General features: G+C 32.9%; 1 protein-coding gene across 1 annotated transcript in view; it reads left to right on the top strand.

Moving 5' to 3' along the window:
* The window catches only part of LOC130654183 (uncharacterized), a 44,274-nt gene extending 24,783 nt beyond the window's left edge, over nt 1-19,491 (top strand). The window contains exons 8-29 of the mRNA XM_057456724.1: nt 2,870-3,040; nt 3,110-3,406; nt 4,346-4,639; nt 4,721-5,017; nt 5,186-5,488; nt 5,740-5,905; nt 5,986-6,113; nt 6,194-6,496; nt 6,572-6,871; nt 7,714-7,891; nt 8,003-8,133; nt 9,141-9,384; nt 9,898-10,046; nt 10,215-10,505; nt 11,898-12,206; nt 12,322-12,785; nt 14,087-14,181; nt 15,864-16,023; nt 16,835-16,901; nt 17,097-17,359; nt 17,440-17,680; nt 17,954-19,491. Of these exons, the coding sequence (XP_057312707.1) occupies nt 2,870-3,040; nt 3,110-3,406; nt 4,346-4,639; nt 4,721-5,017; nt 5,186-5,488; nt 5,740-5,905; nt 5,986-6,113; nt 6,194-6,496; nt 6,572-6,871; nt 7,714-7,891; nt 8,003-8,133; nt 9,141-9,384; nt 9,898-10,046; nt 10,215-10,505; nt 11,898-12,206; nt 12,322-12,785; nt 14,087-14,181; nt 15,864-16,023; nt 16,835-16,901; nt 17,097-17,359; nt 17,440-17,680; nt 17,954-18,291 (5,189 nt within the window). The 3' untranslated portion in view covers nt 18,292-19,491. The remainder of the gene's footprint in view (nt 1-2,869; nt 3,041-3,109; nt 3,407-4,345; nt 4,640-4,720; nt 5,018-5,185; nt 5,489-5,739; nt 5,906-5,985; nt 6,114-6,193; nt 6,497-6,571; nt 6,872-7,713; nt 7,892-8,002; nt 8,134-9,140; nt 9,385-9,897; nt 10,047-10,214; nt 10,506-11,897; nt 12,207-12,321; nt 12,786-14,086; nt 14,182-15,863; nt 16,024-16,834; nt 16,902-17,096; nt 17,360-17,439; nt 17,681-17,953) is intronic.
* The last annotated feature ends 1,647 nt before the right edge of the window (nt 19,492-21,138 follow it).

Below are 21,138 nucleotides of genomic sequence, written 5' to 3'. Positions count from 1 at the left end.
CTAAGGTATGATCTGAACCAGGAGTTAGATAGTCCTCTAATTCCATAATTTTCAAGTTTTTTTAAAAGGATAGTATGATCAACAGTGTCAAATGACTGAAAAATAACTTTTTGGAAGTTTTTGTTCAAACAGAATTAACAGTAACCTACGGTATTATAATACTAATAGAATGATTGCCAGTAGATTGCAAATTAATCCATAGTTACCCTTTTTTAAAGGGCAGTTTATCAATTTTTCATTAATTAAAGGAATTCCGAGGTACTTTTTAACGTTGGACTAGACCTGAAAATTTTAATGAGAAATTCCCAATGACGTATCTACTTTTTGTTAAAAATTCATGTAATCCAAGATACTGCTTTTGAATATGTGTTTTTCTTACCACCTTGACCACCGCTTTAAACTTCTTCTTTGTTAATAAATTCAAACTAGCTCCAGTATTTTTGTGTGAAACGTGATCCTATTATGTAAGATTTACGTAAGATGTCTCTCGTGCACTAGAATTGATGTCTATCATAGCCAAAACCAGTTAATATGCCTTTGATACCTACACGAATGATTTTTGTTTAAAAAAAATATTTAACATATTATCTTCACATGTGAGCAATAAGACTGGGCTGTGTATGATAACTTAAATTAGTATGATAGAAATAAGTCTGTATCTTCTTTAACCTCTTTTCTAGAAGTTTTTGCCTAAAGTGTGGATCGGATTTAGCTTTAGTGTCATGGCATAAATACAATAGCAAAAATTTGTCTCCAAATAGTTAGGTGTGTCTCTGCGAGCCTGGTGTTTTTTTATTTTGCGCTTGACGTATAAAACTGGTTTTCAGAGTCCCCACTCCCGCGTCCGGGTTTGATGGTCTTGTTCTTGTCAGACAATACAAATGTTACTTTTTTGTCCTGCAAAATATTTGATTTTTCGTGTCTGTGTCGGCTTCACTATTTGCACCAGTTTTGGTGGTGTAAGCTGCTCATCTGGCTGGGTAAGAGTTTCTCCGGAGTATTTTTCTGGTGCAAGCAACTGATGTAAAATGCAAACTGTACGGCAGAACGGTCCAGGACGAACATGCAGATAAGAATAGCTTAGACTTCAAAACAAATTGACTTTTTTTGCCTCCAATAAAGAGGATTTGTGTAAATTTGGTGAATCTTGTTAATCTATTTTCACGCAAACTGGATTGATATACGTTTGTTTACATTCTTTTTGGAATAGTTTGGTATCGTATTTTTACGTAACTCGGATGTTGTTGTTGGATATTCCAAAGTACATCTAGCTAGCTGTTGGTAGAGCTAATAGTGAAGTGAGAGACATGAAATTGCTATCCTGGAGACAATTTGCTCAGCGATAAAAACGTAGCTGATATATTGCAGATTAAAAAAAATCAATAGAAAAGCATTTTGAAGAAAAATGCTTCAATGCATCCCAGGATACAGTATAAAAATTAACTGCATGTGTCTTTTCTCATAAAATTTTCCAATATGTAGCACAAGCATCAACGCTGCGTGTTTTGTCGTAAGGGGTAACCAGTTCCAAGTTTGTATGCCAACCTTGACCCTAGTCTGTTTGGTTCCCAAATGCTGCACACTTCTATGATAAGAGCTTTCTGAAGTATGCATAAAACATTAATGTCCATTCCAACTCTTGCAATTCAGCATTTTGAACAACAACAAATAACTGCTGTCGCAATTACTGGATTTATTAAAATACTGCCGCGGAATTTTAACTCATTTTGGTAAAATTAAGTTGGTGTAATTTTTGAACTTAACAAATAAAAATGTTTTAGCTATCCCCTAAATTGACTTAGACCCGTCTTTCATTCCACATGAATTGTACTTGCATGGTGTTTGGAAAATGAATTAATTTTAAATCTCTGAACAGAAAAAACTGAGGCAATGTTATTTGGTTCGAAAAATAACCTTTCTAAACAAAACAGCTTATTAAACGTAACTTATGGCTACTGTGAGGGTAACATCCACGTATAAGTATCTTGGTGTACTTATTGAACCATCATTGAATTTGAGTAGCAGCTTTGATTTAACGTATCAAGAAGCTTCCCGTAGATAACGTTTACTATATCGCATTCGACAGCTGACTACAGAAAAAGTTGCATTGGCAATTTTTCAAACAATGATTCAACCAGTATAAACATTTTGCGGGTTTGTTCACCCTAAGAATGCTCAGACACAACTACTCAAACTCGAATCTTTACATAGACGAGCAGCTTCAATTATTGGAAATCAATTCTTGACACTATGATAGAAATGCAAGCTTGTAATTTTATTCGCCATTTCTGTGACAACGATGTGTGTGAAAATTTTAAAAATGCCTTCACAAAAACAAACCACGCAAGAAACCCACGTAACAACAGAAATAACTGAAGAAATAACAGAAGTTTGGAATATGCTCGTGAAGCTTTCTGTTAAAGTGGAGCACATATTTACAATACACTCCTGTTGGACATTAGAAAATGTGAATCATACAATATTTTTAAGTCGCAACGGAGAGAATATTATCTCCGTATTTAGTCTTTTTATGGCTTTTTGTTTGTTTTTTGTTTTTCGTCTTGATCAACACATTTTTTCTAGTGTGGTATTTTGATTTTTAGCCTTTTTTTCTTTGTGTTTTCTGCTGTTTATATATTTTATTCTGACCATTTTTCTTGTACATTTACATTTTCTTGTTTTATTGTTGCTAATATTTTTATCCTACTTATTTCAAGGACCCATGTTGATAACAGACCTTATAATGTGTAAAATTGCCATACTTGTAAAATGTTCGTGAAATAAATGAATAAAAAAACACATTCATAACAAACAGTTCCCTAAAAAGTACAAGTACTGAGTTAATTATGATGTAACAATGGTTTTTCAGGACAGAATAGCAAGAACTTTATCATATCCACTTCAAGTGTATGTCATTCTTCACAATGTGGTACTGGTGTATTAGTACATACACACAACTGTGAAGTCAACCATCCTTTATGGAAAGACAGTTTTTGTCCTCCTCTAAGTAATGGCACATGTGTCGGGAAAGAATGTCCATGTGAGTATTAATTTCAAGTATCTCGTATTGTGTTTTACTTAGACAATAGTACATATCTAAATGTTCTAGTTGATGAACCTCAAAATCTACAAGTGTTAAGCACTGGTCAATATAACATTCACATTGGATGGGATTCTTATGACTTAAGCAGCTTGTATTCGCAAGGCAATTTCATTCTTATCGTAAGAGCATATGACAGTGACAATGTGTTGGTTGCTTCCCATCATATATCGAGAGGAAGCACTCAATATAACTTTGGTGGACTTAATATATTTTCAAACTATACTTTGAGCGTAGAGGGATATTCCCATCTTGGAAATGTTGAAGGAAATGCAACAAAAATCTCTGCAAGAACTAAACAAGGAGGTAATATTTATTTAAATATATTTCCAGCCATTTCACCTAATGGTAAACTTTATACTCCAGTTGTTAAATCATTACCTTAGTTAACTAAGCTTGTTTGAGGATGATAAAATGAGTTTCATTTATACAAAGCCAACATGGCTAAATTTTACTCTTTTAAGTAATACAGGAATTAATTACGTTACTTGGAGTGAGTGAGGCTATCCTCTTTTCAAAACTTGAGAAAAAACTAGCAATAAATATCACGTGAACAAAGAACATTAAAAAAAAACCAAGCCCTGTCAGTATTCCGACTGTAGAAAGTTCATTTGCGACCCCAAGTAATTTTTCTTCACTCAACTCTTTCAATTTTGTAATAAGAAAATTATGCTAGGTCTTCTGGCTATAAAATCATTGTAATAAAATATTCCTATGTCTCCTTCGTTTTTCTATTAATCACGCCATCAGCGACACTTAAGTAAGGTATACCACAAAAATGTGTTAAAAGGTGAATAAAAATTTCTAAGTTAACCCTTACCATACATTCCCTAACAGAATGGAAATATTATAAGGTGCAAGTTTGAGGGAAGTGATTTTTGTTAGAACTTCTTGACCTTAAACTCTAGTGAACAAGTTAGGAACAAAAACACTTGGGCTTGAAACACTTTTGACTTAACTTGGGATGTTTTTCAAGCAAAAATACATTTTTTTATATTTACTTGGCAACAAACATGACAAGAAAACAAAACGCGCTTAGCTACCTCTACTCATTCCCTTCAAAAATAGGTTTATTATTTTTAAAAAATTGTGAAGCTTATTGTTGCAATTGATTATTTTTTATTAAGTCGACCTGAATCTTCTATTTAGGTAGACTCAACGGTTAATACCAATAACATTAAATTAGGTCACTAATATTTCATCTTTCTTTATTTATAGATATATATCTTTTCATTGATTTTTTAGTCCCAAATGGTGCAGCGTCGTTTATATTTGCAGAGCCCTATAATTCATCCTGCATGGAATTAAAATGGGAGCATATTCCAGAAGAGAATGTATTGGGTTATCTTCGGAGTTATGAACTTAAGTATTCTCTTTGGCCTCCTTCAAATTATGAATTTATTGAAACAGGATTGGTTAAAGAATATTTGGTCTGCGGATTATATCCTTTCAGTGATTACAGATTTGAATTACGAGCAAGAAATGATGATTATCTTTCAAATGTATACGACCAAATTGAAAACAAAACAGGAGAAGCAGGTTAGTGGTTGCTCGAGATTATTAAACTGAAAGCATTAATATTATTGTGCGTCCTTGACAAGCATTTTATATTTTTTGTAGAACCGTCAACAGCTCCTGCTATCCAATCAACAACGAATTCAAGTAACACATCCATTTTAATCAAATGGAATAGTATTGAACTACCAGAATGGAATGGTGTTCCATACCTATATTACGTCTTCTACAGTTTAAATGGAACACAGTCATTTCAAAATATGACAGTAGACGCTCCAAATACTGAAGCAAATATTGTTGATTTGTTTAGCTACACTCTGTATGATTTCCAGGTTGCAGCAGCAACTAGGGCTGGGATTGGACCTAGGAGCAGCATTGTAACAGAAATAACTGGAGAGCATTGTATGAACTTCTTTAACTAAGTTTTGTATTTCCATTCAATGTCACCATTGTACACAGTGTCTGTAAATTATAAATCTTGACTAAGAAAGGTTCTGTAGTCAAACTTTAACTATATATAGCTGTTGAACTTTAACTAATATATATATATATACCTTTTTTTCATTATAGTCCCACTGAGTCCACCTCTCAATGTAACAGGTGAAGACATTAATGAAACAAGCATAGTTGTTCATTGGCTAAAAGTTCCAGAGAGATTACGCAAGGGAATAATTATTGGCTATAATGTTACATGTTATTCCAGCAACTTGACGGAAATTATTCAAATCATCCAAATCAATAATGGATCACAGCTTGCAACAAACATACACAATTTAACAGCGTTTACTTGGTATGCTGTGACTGTCACTGCATTCACATCTGTAGGTGCTGGTCCGGAAAGTAACGGAACATTAATTCAAAGTGGTATTGGACGTAAGGAAAATAAATTATATGCATAATTTTACTTGCTTTTACAACCTGCTTTTCTGTCAATGCACTCTCTCTACATCTCGAACTAAAAGTTATCCAGAAAATGTTTCTGAAGTAAAGTGTAAGAGTTAGCTAAAAGTACGAAAAATTACCAATGCATGTGTTTTAAGTTCGAGATAGTGGGCATATGAGATGCAGTGTATACGTTTGTAAAGAAAAAGACAATTTTTTACTCATATGCACTTTATTTTTAGCACCGGATGGATATCCCTTGCATATTTCGGGATATAACATGTCTTCGACATCTATTTTTGTACGATGGGATAATATTTCATTTGATCAGTGGAATGGTGCATCAGATGGATTTACTCTTCATATCTCACCTCCCGACATTCCTGGTGGTAAAAGAAGCTATCACAGGTATATTATCGCAACATATATTTCCTAGATGCTAATAACGATGTAATTGCTAATTGGTACTTTTTTTCTTTTTGTTTCAGAAGTATAACATCTGCTGTAATTGCAAATTTGGAAGAATTCACACATTACAATATAAGGATTAAATGTTACAATGAAAAAGGATCAGGACCAAAATCACCAGCTGTGACAATCTTAACGGATCAATCCAGTATTAAATTTACTTTCTCTATTACTTTCAGACTATTTAAGAAACTTTAATCCTCTTTAATTTCTGATTTTTTTTTATAGTTCCTCTAAAGTTTAAAGAAAATGTGTGGGGATATGACACTGGTTCTTACTCACTTAAAGTTAAATGGAACGAAGAAACAAATGTAAGAGAATGGCTTGGTTATCCATACCAATACCATGTTTACTATCGTCGTGTCGGAAAGTCGGAATTTACTGACCACATAATTGTTAATGCAAGCACTTATGAAGTTGAAATTGATGATTTGGAAGGTTACAGAGAATATGAAGTAGCTGTTGCAGTGGCAACAACAATTGGTGTTGGAGCATACAGCGATATTGAAATAATAAAGACTGGAGAAGCCCGTAAGAAAAAAGTTAATATATTTTGATAAATTTTAATGTGTTTCCTAGCTAGCAATAACATTTCTTCTTTTCAAGCTCCAACCGGACCGCCTCAAAATGTTACTGGTGCATACAATAATTCCCGTAGCATTTATGTCAACTGGACAGAGCCCATTGAAGAAGATACGCGTGGAATTATCACTAAATATTTAACCATTTGTATTACATTGGATGAAGTTGAAATGGGAAGGCAAAACATCTCAAGTAACGATGAACTAACTACCATATTTGGAGGGCTGGAAATATATACACCATATCTAGTTACTATTGCTGCATACACTGTTGCTGGCCTTGGACCTTTTAGTGATCCAATCACTGTTTGGACAGATGCAGAAGGTAAACAGAGAATAGAAAAGCTAAGCTTGATCCTCTTTTCTCCAATAAGAATCAATATGAACCAAAATGTTAACCCTGTTCGGTCCGGAATCCGCCCCCCCCCCCTCTCAATAACTTTTCATAGGGTTGTTTAAATTGAATCAAACTTGGCACACTTATAGTACGTCATAAAAGGAACAAAATAGCAGCAATAAATTTTTGCTTGCGTCAGTACATTTTTTGTGACGTCATCAGAAGCTTGAAATTTGTTAAAAATGTCACTATCCGCTCAAAATTTAATTACTTTTGTTCCAGAGCGAATTTTTGCTTTCTGTTTGAAGTTTCTGAAAGCTAAATAAAAGTTATTTGTCATATTTTCCGGTTTTTACGTAGATCGCATAAAAAATTGGCAAAAATTGCCCGAAAATACGAATTTTTCCAATTTTCGGGTAAAATCCTACAAAAACGGGAAATCGGGTTAATCACGTGTCCGAATTATGCAAAATGATTCTTCTTAATAAAACAAATTTGTGTTGCAAGTTTCAAGTTATAAGGATAATCCTAACAGTTTTCCCCATTGTAAGGATTTCATAGAGATATCTAGGGGTAGTTTCGAGTAATGGCTGATATCAAATCTTCTGAAGGGTCCCATACCTAAAAATTTGGCATGCAGGTGTCTAATAAATAAATATTGAAACTCAGTAAGTTTCATAACCATATAACATAGCAATAAGGAGTTATTAAAAAACCGACCGAATAGGGTTAAAATAAAAATTGGCAGAGCTTTAAATAAATGCACAGTTGTCTCCTCATCGCTAATGTTCTTTTTAAGTTTTTCTCACCTATAAATTTCTATTTTTCAGCACCATTTAGAGGGCCTTATAATCTCACGGGTTACAACACAAGTTCGACATCGATCTACATTGAATGGAATGACATATACGATATAGAATGGGCTGGAGTTGTTGGGAATTTTAGGTTGACTATCCAATCTGTTGACAATCCAATGGACAAAAATACCACAAATATAACACGAAAAGGGTTAGTGTGTGTTAAGCTTACAAAGAAATAATTAATCTTTCTGTAAAGTACCAATTAGACAAATTTATATTCCTTTTTCTGATTTAACCAATACAGTATGACTCTTTTTAGTAACGAAAAAACATTTAGCTACGAAGCGAAGGATCTGAAGTTTTTTACTATCTATCGGATTGAAGTTACATGTTTTAACTTTAAAGGAGTGTCACCGGTTTCTAATATTACTGTAACAACCGAAGAATCATGTAAGTTCAGCATATATTTATTCATTAAAGCGCTGTCCAACATTAGATTCCGCTCTGGATGTTCCAAGTGCTCCATTTGGAGGAACTTATCAAAGAGTAGTTTACTTGGAGCATTTAGAGCAATTCGTACTAATAATTGCACTGACTACAGTCATGAGCCTCCTTGTTCCAAAAACCAATTTTTTGGCACAATATTTTTTCGCTGGTAAAACTCTTGCAGTGAGAAACTATTATGAACACTTTGCATAAATAAAAAGCCACGGGAGTGGCAACTTAATTATGCCCAAAAATAAACAAGCAGGACAGCTTTAATTATAAATTAACTATCCAAGTCTTACCAGATATGTCTCAGATTTAACAACTACACAAACGATTTCCAACACATAGTTTCAAGCTTTGTTGATTGGACTTCATTACATTCAACTGTGGAGTGCTCTGAAGTGAACGTTTTGGCCAAAAACATTCTTGACCAGCCACCTCAGAGACTTTCTTCTTACTTTAAGGAGTACTTTTTGTTTGTAGCAGACTATGCAAAGATCATGCTAATACTGTATCTCCATTAGTTAAAAATATGAAAGAAAGCATTCTCATTGGTTTCTCAAAACACCGCAATATCTAAGGCACTGGGTGAATGGACTAGCAACCCTACGCGTCCAGGCTTCGCGCTATCTCTATTTGTATATCATCAGGTGATATTAAGGATTCCTCCTTACATGGCAGAAATCAACAAGATTTAACCAAAATTAAAAGCAATGTCATTTACAACACTCATGCTGTCAATGGAGATGCTTACAAAACTACAGTTTATATTTACAGTGTATATGGGGGGAAATGATGTAGCTGGAGAACTACGATAGATGCAAGCGCCATAATATGACCTGTATGTTCATATCAGATTAAGATTTCGGAGCACTTAGTAACAGTGCTGTGCTGTTTTTAGACTCAAAATTTCCTTAGTATGTCCAATTTTTTTAGTTTGTTTAAACTCGTTACCGTATTTACTTTAGGGTCAATTATTTCTCCCCCAAACCTACAGGCTGTGGCTACAGGGTATAATAATATAAGCATTTCATGGGAGCTTCCTGACGAAACGAAAATTCCAGGCATTATAAGAGGTTACACTGTGAGGTTGCAAGCGATATATAGAGCTGAAGATTTGACAATTGGAACGTACTCAACACGACAACGGAGAGATGCATCAAGTGCACTCTGTGTGGAGGGACAGTACTGTGATGGATTGCCGATGGAGATGTAGATATTTTTTATTTTTTTCACAAGTACTTTAATATGCTATATATAACACAAAGAGTTTATATATTAAAAAATGACCAATATGTGCCTTATTTTTGCCGCACCATAGTTTTTTTATGCTCCTATGCTTCAGAACTTTAACAGAAAACATATAGAACAAAAATAAAACATTTAGGTTAGAGGAATGAAATCACTATGAAAAAATTCATAAGGTATACTTGCCTTTAAAACAATAGAAGTAAAAACTATAAGTAAAAATTGGTTGACATCCACGTATGTTTTCTTCTGTATTCTCAAGTCAGTTATTTCAGATTAGTTAACCTGTGATAGCTAGTCGTGCGCGCTGTGATGGATGAATTTATGTGGACTTTTTCGATAGCTTGCTACTAATTTAAGGTATTTGCACTGTGAACCTGAGAATAAATCTATTCGCGTATTAGTTTTGTAAAAAAGAGATATTTTTACTTTTGTTGCGCTCACTTGATTAGTAATTTATTTTTAACTTTCCCATAGGGACAACATCACTGTTCCTGGTACTAGTACTGTAAGCTTCAACACTACTGGATTGCGTGGCTATACATTCTATAATGTCAGTCTTTCTGTTGATACGAAATTTATTGGTCTGGCTAGTCCACCTATTCAAATTTTTACGCCTGAAGGAAGTAAGTATTAAATAATGTGTCAGGTTTCTATATGTTGAATACGTCGTGGAGATGTGCTGTTTAATGATTCTTCATGCTTTTCGGTAATTTATCCTTGCCAATAATAGGTGATTTCTAGGATGAAAGGCTATATAGTAATAAACTCGTGCATAAACCGTTAACTTTTAGCACCATCGATGTCTGCTTACAATTTTACCTGCGAAGGAGTGAGTTACAGTTCACTTCTACTGCAATGGAAACACTCTCCTCCTGCTTATTTGGAAGGTATTCGAACAAAATATATGATTTATTACCAACTTGGCAATAAAATAGTCAATGAAACTGATGAACCATATAAAAGAAGAATGGAGTTATTTTTCTTGAAAGCAAACACACAATACACAGTTTGGATGACAGCTTTTACCAGTGTGGGGGAAGGAAAGCCAACTGAAAAGTTAAACTGTTCAACGTTTGAGACAGGTAAGAATCTGATTTTAAAGTATGACTGATGAATTTGCAACATGACTATAAAATTTTACTCTATAAAATTAGGTAAGGAAGCGTTTTAAAAAAGGAAACATTTAATCAGATTTATTTTATTATTACACATTTTGGTTAACTCTGATATTTATTTTATTTTTAATATAATGTGTATTAACTTTTCATGATCCATACGCAAGCATTACTGAATGGGAACACATAACAGATGATCAATGATGATGATATAGGCACCTACATGTTAATCAATATTAAAGTTTTTATGAAATTAATGGCATTACATATAAAAACATAAAAGTATATATTCAAGATACCTCTAACCCCTGAGGGACCAAAAAATCTTCCGAGTTCTCCAACTTAAAATACACATTATCGAATGTGTTATAGAACATATTATGAACAAAAGTGATCGATATATGTGGTCACATTTAAACAATAACTATTGTTTTGGTCACAATTGATTGCAGTGACATAAAACCTCTTTAACCATTATCAACAATGAAGCTTTTTTAAAGCATAAAATGTATGAGAAATGTTATTTTTGATCATTTTTTACTTTTCAACCATTCAAGCAGCTTTCAAAGTCACTTGAACGTTCTTGTAAAACATGACAATATGCTTCTATTTTTAGATTCTAGAAATGAGCGAAGTAGGGTTTCCTAGGCATTTGTATTAAATTAAGTTCTCATTATCGGCAGAAGTACCTGTTAAAAAATAAGGTCTCATTTTATTTATTTATTTATTTTCTTTTTAAAAAACTTCTACATTACAACGCTATTCGCCGAAAAATTTAAAATTTTAAAATATATAAATTAAAACAGGTTTAAAATAGTGCAAGGGGCAAAAAATTTGCAAGTTATGTATTATACTAGTTAGAGATATCCACAGAAATTTCCCCAAGCTTGGTTTTGACAACGGGCTAATGATGAGCTAACCATAGTGCATATGATATGTTAGCTGTTTTTAATTTTAAGCTACAGCTATCTCACGCATACTTCCATTAAATTTTCTCTCTTATTTTTTCAAAGAAACGGTATTTGATGTAATGCAACTGTTAGTTTATATAAATGCAGCCTAGCCGGCTTGATTGTAGAACTTTACTACCTGCATTATTTTCACTTAAACCACATTTAAGTGAACTCCTCCCTAAATTAAGTTCTAAACTATCAAAACTCTCTCAATACTGTTCTGTAAATGCACCATTAAAAAAATTCCCTACCAATGTTTGAAGTAACTAACCTGCTCCGAAACTACCTTGACTTTCCCACACTATATTGCGAATATTTCAAAAATAGTAGTAGTATCAGTAAAAACGTCTATTGCGCAAGGACTTTTTCAAAATTTCTTTTATTCTGAAGTTTTAAATTTGTTTAGAACCCACTGCAGCTCCTTCTAATGTACGTGCATCTAGTTTCCACTATCCATATGCAAGCCTAATTCAATGGGAACATATACCAGATGATCAATGGCAAGGATCTAAACAAGGATATACTATCTTCTATGAAAAGCTATCTACTGGTGAAATCGATGTTGATGATGGATTGATAAAAGCTACCAGAGTCGATGTCCCTTTAACAACTTCTCATGTTCTCAAAGGTTTAGAATTGTATAGTGTTTACAGAGTTCGTGTAGCTGCAAGAAGTAATGCAGGTGTTGGTTTTAAAAGCGATCCAGTTCGACTTGGTGAGTTACAAGTTATAATAAAAAAACTTCTGACTATTTCATTTTATTTTATTTTGTTTGGTTTGATTTTACTTTATTTTACGTTTACAGCACATTTTAAACTTTTCACACTTAGAAACATGCCATGTTCCACAAGCAAAGTTGATTCTCAATTACATGGTATATCCTCCCTATGTTGATTATCCAAAAGGTAACAATTTGCGTCCAGAAGGTATTGTAATGGATTTAACTGAACAAATGCTGCTGACATGTGCTCACAATTGCACTTCATTTAATCAAAGTGTTTACATCTCTTACAATCGCGTGGATTTGGACTCGTTCAGTGATATAAAGAATTTTACGGTAAATGGCACTGCATTGCAAGTTCCGAGGTTGGACACTGGAAAGTTTACACCCCATTACTCTCTTGTTGTTACTACAACCAGTCCTGGATTTATCATTCTTGAAGTTCCTGATAGTCCTGCACAGGCCTCTGCAAAAGTTGAAGATGGATTACTTGATGGGATATTTTCCACGCTGCCTATATGTGCTCTATATTTTATTCTCAATTGGTTCTTCGGAGCAATGTTTTGGTTTTGTGTAAGTGTAGTTAATTTTTTATACACATGGATGAATGGACACTTTCACATCTTTAACTTAAAAAACACTGGCTCAACTGTACCCCACACACACGACGTACACCATAAAGTAATACTGGTTGATATCTCTACCAAGGTAAAAACACGCGTCCACTGAATTACCCCAACCAAATAGACCTGACACATTAATCCTCATTATTGGACATCCTCACAACGCAAACATATTTCCTGTAGATAGACCATAACCAATATATTATTCCACCTAACCCTAACAATAAGACAGGCCATAACCAAAGTAATAAGGCATAATATGTTGCATAACTGTAGTAAAATGCTCTTTATTACTACATATAGAAGAATATTTTGCCTGTAGGTAAAGCATGACCAACGTAATGTGGATAGAGCATAACCAACGTAATGTAGATAGAGCATAACCAACGTAATGTAGATAGAGCATAACCAACGTAATGTAGATAGAGAATAACCAACATAATAAAGCATAATGTTCTGTTGGCCTAATTATTAGGACCTGAGTCCTCAGCGCACTTCCGATGTCGCTATCAAAAAATAAAAATAAAAACGGTGATAATGCTATCAGTCACCAATAACGGCAAGAACTCCAAACGCGCGAATTCTCTAAAGAAAGCAAGGACTAAGTTTGGTAACAGACTTAGATGTTGGGGCGGTTAAGTAGCGTAATGTGTTTACATGCAGTTTATATTCATACATTCTAATCGGAATATATGCATAATTTGGCACGTTTTAAAATTTTGACCTGTGACCTGTGACCTATGTGACCTTTAACTTATAGAAAAGTTACTAAACCGGAAGTGGGAAAAGTATGAAAAATCACATTAACACTATAAAATCCAGCTATAAACTATATCATCAACAAGTGTTTCATATAGTGTTAATTTTTTTACCAAATAATTAAGTAGTTCCAAAACATGAAAAAGGAGGTAAACGATTATCTTAAGGAATACTGTTTTATATTGTCCAAATCAATGTATTTAAATACGGAGTGGTTAGTTATAAAATAAAATATGTGGAGTTGTGTGAACCAGAGAAAAATCTACTATAAGAATTAAAGTGTTTAAAATAAATGGTTAAAGATTAAATCCTTTATTAGATTAAAGTAAACTTAACTTAAATGTCAAAAATGCTTTGATAATAAAATCATTTTTTGTGCAACAACTATTTCCCCATGAGAAAATCCACTTACACCTATCATAAATATCACATACAATCCGGCTTATCGTATTATTTATAGACGATAACGAAACTTAACTCATTATTCTTTAGGAACCAACAAAAGTCGAACACAAAGGTCGTGGAATGTCACTTGCTGGAATATTTGAAGGTTTATATTTGGCTATTATGACAAGCACCACTGTTGGGTCAGTTCTTGTTGTTATTTTTATTGTTTTTGTTGTTGTTTTTGTTGTTGTTTTTGTTGTTGTTTTTGTTGTTGTTAGTGTTGTCTTACAGCATCATAAATTTTAAGTAAAGGGGCATGAAACACTTAAGCTTGGTTTCCAGTGGTTTACTAACATAAAATAACATGAATTAATTTTTAAACATAATTTCTTACTTTATGTTAGTCCGCAGTGAAAATATGTTAAATTTCTGTTATTTCAAAATCACCTTATTATTTCATGAAATAACATGAACTTGACATACCAAGTTCACGTTTATTTAATGAGATAGTGAACATTGAAGGTATACCGATATTTTCATGCGAATGTGAGTTGGAAAACATGCAGTGTGAGAATTTGTGAGATAAAGACATTTCAAAAATGCATTTTCGAGGTTAAAAAAAAATATGGATCGTTTTGTTCTTAGTTCAATTTAAATAAATTATCTTAACTTATCTTTACCGACTGGTAGCCTTGTGGTAGAGCGCTCGCTTTCAGTGTGAGAGGTCTAAGGTTCAAACCCCGGCCGATTCATTCCAGAGACTATAAATGTGTGAATCTATTCTTTCTGCTTAGCGTTCAACATGAGAATGGGATTTATATCTTAGGCAGTTGTTTAGTTGAGCGATTGCTGTGCTTGCACGACTTTTGTACCTCAAATGGGAGTTTTACGTGCACTAGAACCCCCTTTACTGAAGAGGCTATCTCGGTAAACAATTTCGATAATCTGAAACATGACTTCTACCTCATTTTTGAACTGAATTTAGAAAAGACAATGGTACTACCTTATTTTACTTTTTTGAAAATGATTTTTATGAGGACTGAATGTGAGAAAGTTGGTATGGCTATATTTTGCTTAGGTCTGCAAAAACAAGCGAAAAATTGATGTGTGATAATACCTGTGGATGTTTCCATGGGTAACAACTATTATAATTAAAATTCAATTTCTATTATAAAATTTCAAACAAAAACAACGTTATAAGTGAAGTTTCTTTTTCAAAAAGGCCATTTGTTAAGCTTTATCATCAGTGGAAACTATGCATAATTTGATAAAATTTGCTGAAATGAGCTGAATTTAATTTGGCGTAAAAGTCTTTCAAGTTGGTTATTTTCTATGAAGCTAAATCAGGAAAAAATAACCGCTATTGTTATAATAAAGTTTAACGAGAAAGAAAAAATCACCCGTTGTCAAATGAAGTCCTAATTTTCATAAGATTTTCAAAAATTATGGAATGGTAAAAAATATTTTGTTGTGATTTTAATTTAACAGGTTTTTGTCACGTTGTCTAAATTGGCCAAATCAACTCCCGGTCAAAAAGGTTTATTTAGTCTGTGTGCCATGCAAATGAGATGTAGTATTTTTTCTTTAAAAATAGCGAAAATTATATGTATCTCCTTTAGCTTCTAACAAATAATTTTGAGAAAGTTATTTTGAAGTTAATGTTTTTATTTTTTAAAGTGCTTCTAACTTTTATAGGGAATAAACTTCACTGGGGAATAGCAATGATTTGTTTGACGAAATTTTACATTTTTTGATTTTTTGACTTTTAGAAATAGCCCAGATTGTTAAAAAGGGTTATTTACTTCCAAATATAAACAAACTCTACTTTTTACCTCTTAATCAAAAGCGAAATAAAATAATACGTAAAATTCTCTTTATTAAGATACGGTGACAAGATACCTGAGACTACATCAGGACGTATATACATTGTGTTTTGGACACTTCTTGGTTTGGTGTTAACTGGAATTGTTACTGGTAGTCTCTCGTCAGCTTTGTCAGTGGCTTCAATTAATTCAATGAAGCAAAACCTCCCTGATGATAAGGTAATGTCTTTATGAGTTCTGAAAAACTGTGTTTCTGTCGTTGCATAAATAACTGAACCAGGTTTGTGGTCATTCACCATGTTCTTTTTGCTAGAAAATCAAATCTTGTTGCTATATATTGCTTAAATTTGAATTGAAGTAGTATAATCTTTATTAGCGAAATATATAGAACATAAGCAGCTTTTAAATACCAACATTGTACCAACTGGAAATTATGGGTTAGCTGCTTTAAGCAAACATTTTATGTTTTACAATTTCGTTTTTTACCATCTTGAACTAATGGCAAATATTTCAAATACTAACATTAAATTCTTTATTTATGTTTTTTTTATTCTTGACTACTTCTCTGCATTTTTATACATGTTCAGAACTCAAAGTAGCTTTTATACACTCTTGGCATCCCGGATAGTTTAACAGCCAATATCTGTTGCTTTCTTGAATTCCTGCTTCCCATCTCCATACAAAAAACACGTTATAGTATAGCTCTAAAACTGGAAAACTACACCTCAGCATCTAAGTCTGTTGCCCCTTAGATAAACCTCTCTGTAACTCGAACTAGTCCCAACATCTTCGAGATTTTTTAATACAATTTAAACATTCGAATCTTCTCGAATCATGCCTAAAATCTTTGGTATTTTGCAAGAGAAAAAAAATGGTTGGTTAAAAAATTCGCCCGTAAATGGAGATATTGCTAGTGGTCAGCTTTATACTGATAAATTAGCGGGTTTCATAAACAGACCATAGTAGTTAGGTTGTTGTTTTTACTTCTTTTTTATATCCTCACATTTCTGTTTTTTTTAAAAAAAAATAGATGTTAGCATTGTATGGCAGCGCAGAATATACATACGGCAAAAAAAGGATTAAGAAATTTGAGAAAAGTAAGTCATGTGTATTATTATTTTTTGTAAAGTTATGGAAAACATTTTCGTATAAGCTAAAACATGCAGCAGAACGTTATTTTATTTTTATCTCCAATTTGCACAATTTGAACACTTATCAAGTTAACCTATGTGCGAAATTTTATATCAGACAAATGTAAAATGCAGTTGAGTTGTATTGTACCGCTTTTCTAGACGTTACTTACTACTCATACGAAGAACTTTTTGAACCATTGAAAAACAAAACTGTGAAATATGCATTACTGGATCGATATGTTGCTGAAATTCTAAAAAGCAATATTTCTGATTATGGTTTGACTGTTAATAAAGCTTTTGATGAACCAACTGATTTTGGCGTAGCTGCATTTGGTGAGATGGAAAAATTGAAAGTTTGTGGGACAAAATTTGCAAAGGCGAACACAGACCTGACCTCCAAAGCTATTTCAAAGCTTCTACAGGTAACATTCTATTTCCTCTCCCGTCATTCTTACACACATTTTTTTCCTGTAAATTATAATTTTCACTTCGTTATACATAGGAAATTAAAAAATCGATTGAAATTAAGAAAGCAAACGGAACGGCTGAAACATCAAGTGAAACAACGACCACTGCAACAGAAGGGGAACAGGATATCATCAGCTTCAATGCACCATTATATCAAAAAACGCTACGTATAGTGCTCATAATGTGGTTGGTGTGTATATTCATTGGATTGATCTATGAAGCGATCAGAAGAAACAAGTTAGCGAAATTAAAACGTAAAATTTACACCAACAAAGGTACGTTTTTTCGCCTTTGAACTATTATTTGAATTCATGATGACTTTTGTACCGAAGTTAATGTATATAAATCTTTTTGAGTCGAAGTTTACCTTCTCAATCCTTTAGAGCAATTCATTATTTTTTCCACACATTGCTTGTCGTCACGACCGATTCATGTTTCCCCTTCCCTATTTCCCTAAAAGAGTTGTTCTTTAGCGTTAATATAGTTTTTTTAAATTAAACTAAGAAAATGTGAAGGCCTTGAGGCTGGAATTATGAATTCTTTTATAGAACGCAAGCTTCAATTCCACAAAGACCTGAAAGAATTTGCAAATGAAACTATCGAAGAATTCCGTGACTTGGTCGAACGAGTTGAAGATAAAATCGAAAGGCTTAATTACAAACACGGAAAAGAGTTGCTAAAGATGCGAACAGCTATGTCAAAGAAGTATGGTGTCAACTTTAAGTTTGTGAAACCAAGCGAGCTGGGCGTATCGTTGGAAAAGATTTTAGAATACAAGGAAGATGCAAAGAATAGACCGAAAGTACCATTCTCGGTTAAAATGAGAAGAATTGGATTAATTATTAGTGGTGTATTTTCTCGCATAACACGACTTTTCAAACGCTAACAACTTGGTAGATAAACTTACTGCTTTTTTCATCCTATAAAGAAGTCATCCTTATACGGAAAATATAAAACAGTGTTTCAACTTTATTTGACGCAATTTGACGCAAAAAGTCAATTTTATTTCGTGTTTATTTATTTATTTATTTATTTATTCTTATTTTCTTTTTTAATTTAAAAAATAATATAATCATTTTGAATGTAACTGTGAATATTGTTTACAATATAAAACGTTTATGAGATCACTAAAGGTAAATAGCGACCGATGTCCTGACGTCATGGACCAACTGAAGTAAGGTCCATGCAAACAACTGAACAAATGTTTAAATTACCACTTTTTACCACTTAAAATTTACTATATAAACTTTATGATCTTTCACATTTGTAGAGGTATCATAATGGTTTAGATGGTAAAAAAAAGTTTTTCTATATATTTGTCACAATTTTTTAACATATTTATTAATTTATAATATTTATATTATTTCCTAAACAATTTATTATATTTACAAATGTATTTATAGAATTTTCTTGCACACAATAATATTATTTCAAGAATGTTTTTGCTATTAAGGGTTGGTTTAAAGAAAGAAAAAATATTTTGCAATTTTTGGAGTTTAGCAGGTATTTTAAACTTATGAAACTTTCTCCTTTGAGTCCGCAAACCAATCCTATTAGATATAAATACAATGTGACGTAGTGCGTTGTGATGTAATGCATTGTGACGTATCATTTTTTGCAAAAATACAATAATAACCGATTACCCCGGGCTGTGCCGCAAAATATCGCCCGAGGTCTAAGTGCCGACCGAGCTTGCGAGGTCAATGCAATGACTACTGAGGGTGATATTTTCGGTACAACACGGCATAATCGGTTATTATTGTATTTATTAACCGTCTAAGTTAGATAAAAATAAAAAATAAGAATTTTATTTTAGTGTTCTTATAATAATATAATTCAAACTTTTGTTAACACTCGAGGTCAAAATTCGAAACAGTCCTGTCTAAAAACAAACATTCTTTTTAGAATTCGAAAGTTTCTATAGAATAAAATTTTGTAAACAAAACATTACGATGTTCAACACGTACAGAATAATGTGTAAAGTTAAATGCCCAGCTAAAATATAGTTACAACGAATATTGAAATAAGGAAATAAATAAATATTGTATTTATTCTTTTTTGGATTGAATAAAAGTATTTGCACCAATCACGTTGTTATAATATGACTCATTAATAAGCCTATTTCCACATCAGTTCTTGTTCCGCGAAATACACATGCGAAAACAAAGAACAACATAAAAATGAGATTAGTTATGAGCTAATTTTTACTTTTCAGGGGAATAGTGCATATATGATTTCTTTACTTCACAATCTTTATTATTATTTTATACCCGTAAGCAAAAACAGCCATTGAATAAATAATCGTATTCCACCCGTATTATTCAATGCTTGTGACGTAACAATAGTTTTGACAAAACATTCGTAAACGCATGTTTTGATTTTATCCTTTCCGCCTCATTAATTTTTATCGTAATTAACTGTGATTGGTTGTTTCTTAGTGGTCCGTTTTCTGATTGGTCGATTTCCAAACACGTGAAATGGCGGGAACTTTTTTGTCGAGAAAATTCTTTTTACAAAAACATCAAAACAAAATAAGTAATATTAATTATAACAATCTCTTTTGGGTATATAATAAAACATATATACAATAGGTAAACATAGGTTATTGGATTTATTAACCCTCGGTGATATTATATTCAACTTCGCTGCGCGTCGTTGAATATAAATCACCTCGGGTTAATAAATCTCAATAACCTATGTTTACCTATTGTATATCTACTTAATATTTGGTAATATATGTATGATAAAAGTCTGCAACTGGACTGTTATAAGTGGCTTGTTTGTAATTTTTTCAGTTAACCAGCTAGGTATACTACCTTTAAATGTAACTGTATGACATGCGTAGATAGATAGCTGGCTTATTAAAACAAACGTTAGAGTTTAAATCAAAATTAGTTATATTGCTTTTTAAAATAAAAGTTGACCTATTATATAACGGACTAGCCGGGAAACCTGGCGTCGAAACGCGCGGATAAGCCACAAGTTAAGGTTTTTCCCAGCGTTAAACACTGTGTGAAGCGGTTAATAAGAGAGGTAAACTGTGCCACACGATCAGGTAGAGCGCTTTAGTACAGGTATACTGTATTTCGTAAATAAAGTGAAGCGCATACGCCATTATAGTGTTGCGACTGTGACATATTTTTCAAAAAATAACATTCCTGCAACAATAGTTGTTACTCCATCATAGCAAAACAATCATTCAATATTATTTTATTTTGCGGAATTCCCAGAGAAAGTTCCAAAATTAATTGTCACAGTGGGCTGACCTCTTAGTATAGATAAACCACGTTGTACATGCGCATAGACGTTAAAGCTTTTTCAATAAACAGTCCTTTGTTAACAGTGAACAAAGCGGTTAGTACAGTTACACAGAGTTGAACATGCGTTTGGCGTAATACCCTTTTTCAAAAAAACTGCAACTTCGGTTTAAATAAAACAGCCTGTCGTTACCCGTCCAGCTACAACTATCGCTCAGCCAATTTATTTGCAGAAAAAGTTTTCAGGAAAATAATAAAAGATATAGCTACCTAACTAACTGCATTAAGAAAAAGAATTATTGCTTAAGAATATTGTTGTAGCCAATAAATTTTTATACTTTCACTTTTTAGCCAGATGTAGGAGCTACGTAAACGGCTACATCCTCAACATAAAAATAAATTGTGGGTAGGATAAAAAGCTCTCATATCAAACAGAATAGTGAAAAGTAAGGCCCTAGCTAGCTTGCCTTCAAAAT

The sequence above is a fragment of the Hydractinia symbiolongicarpus genome, chromosome 8 (genome assembly GCF_029227915.1).
Source record: "Hydractinia symbiolongicarpus strain clone_291-10 chromosome 8, HSymV2.1, whole genome shotgun sequence".
NCBI lineage: Eukaryota > Metazoa > Cnidaria > Hydrozoa > Anthoathecata > Hydractiniidae > Hydractinia > Hydractinia symbiolongicarpus.
This window is presented reverse-complemented; position numbering and strand designations above follow the sequence as displayed.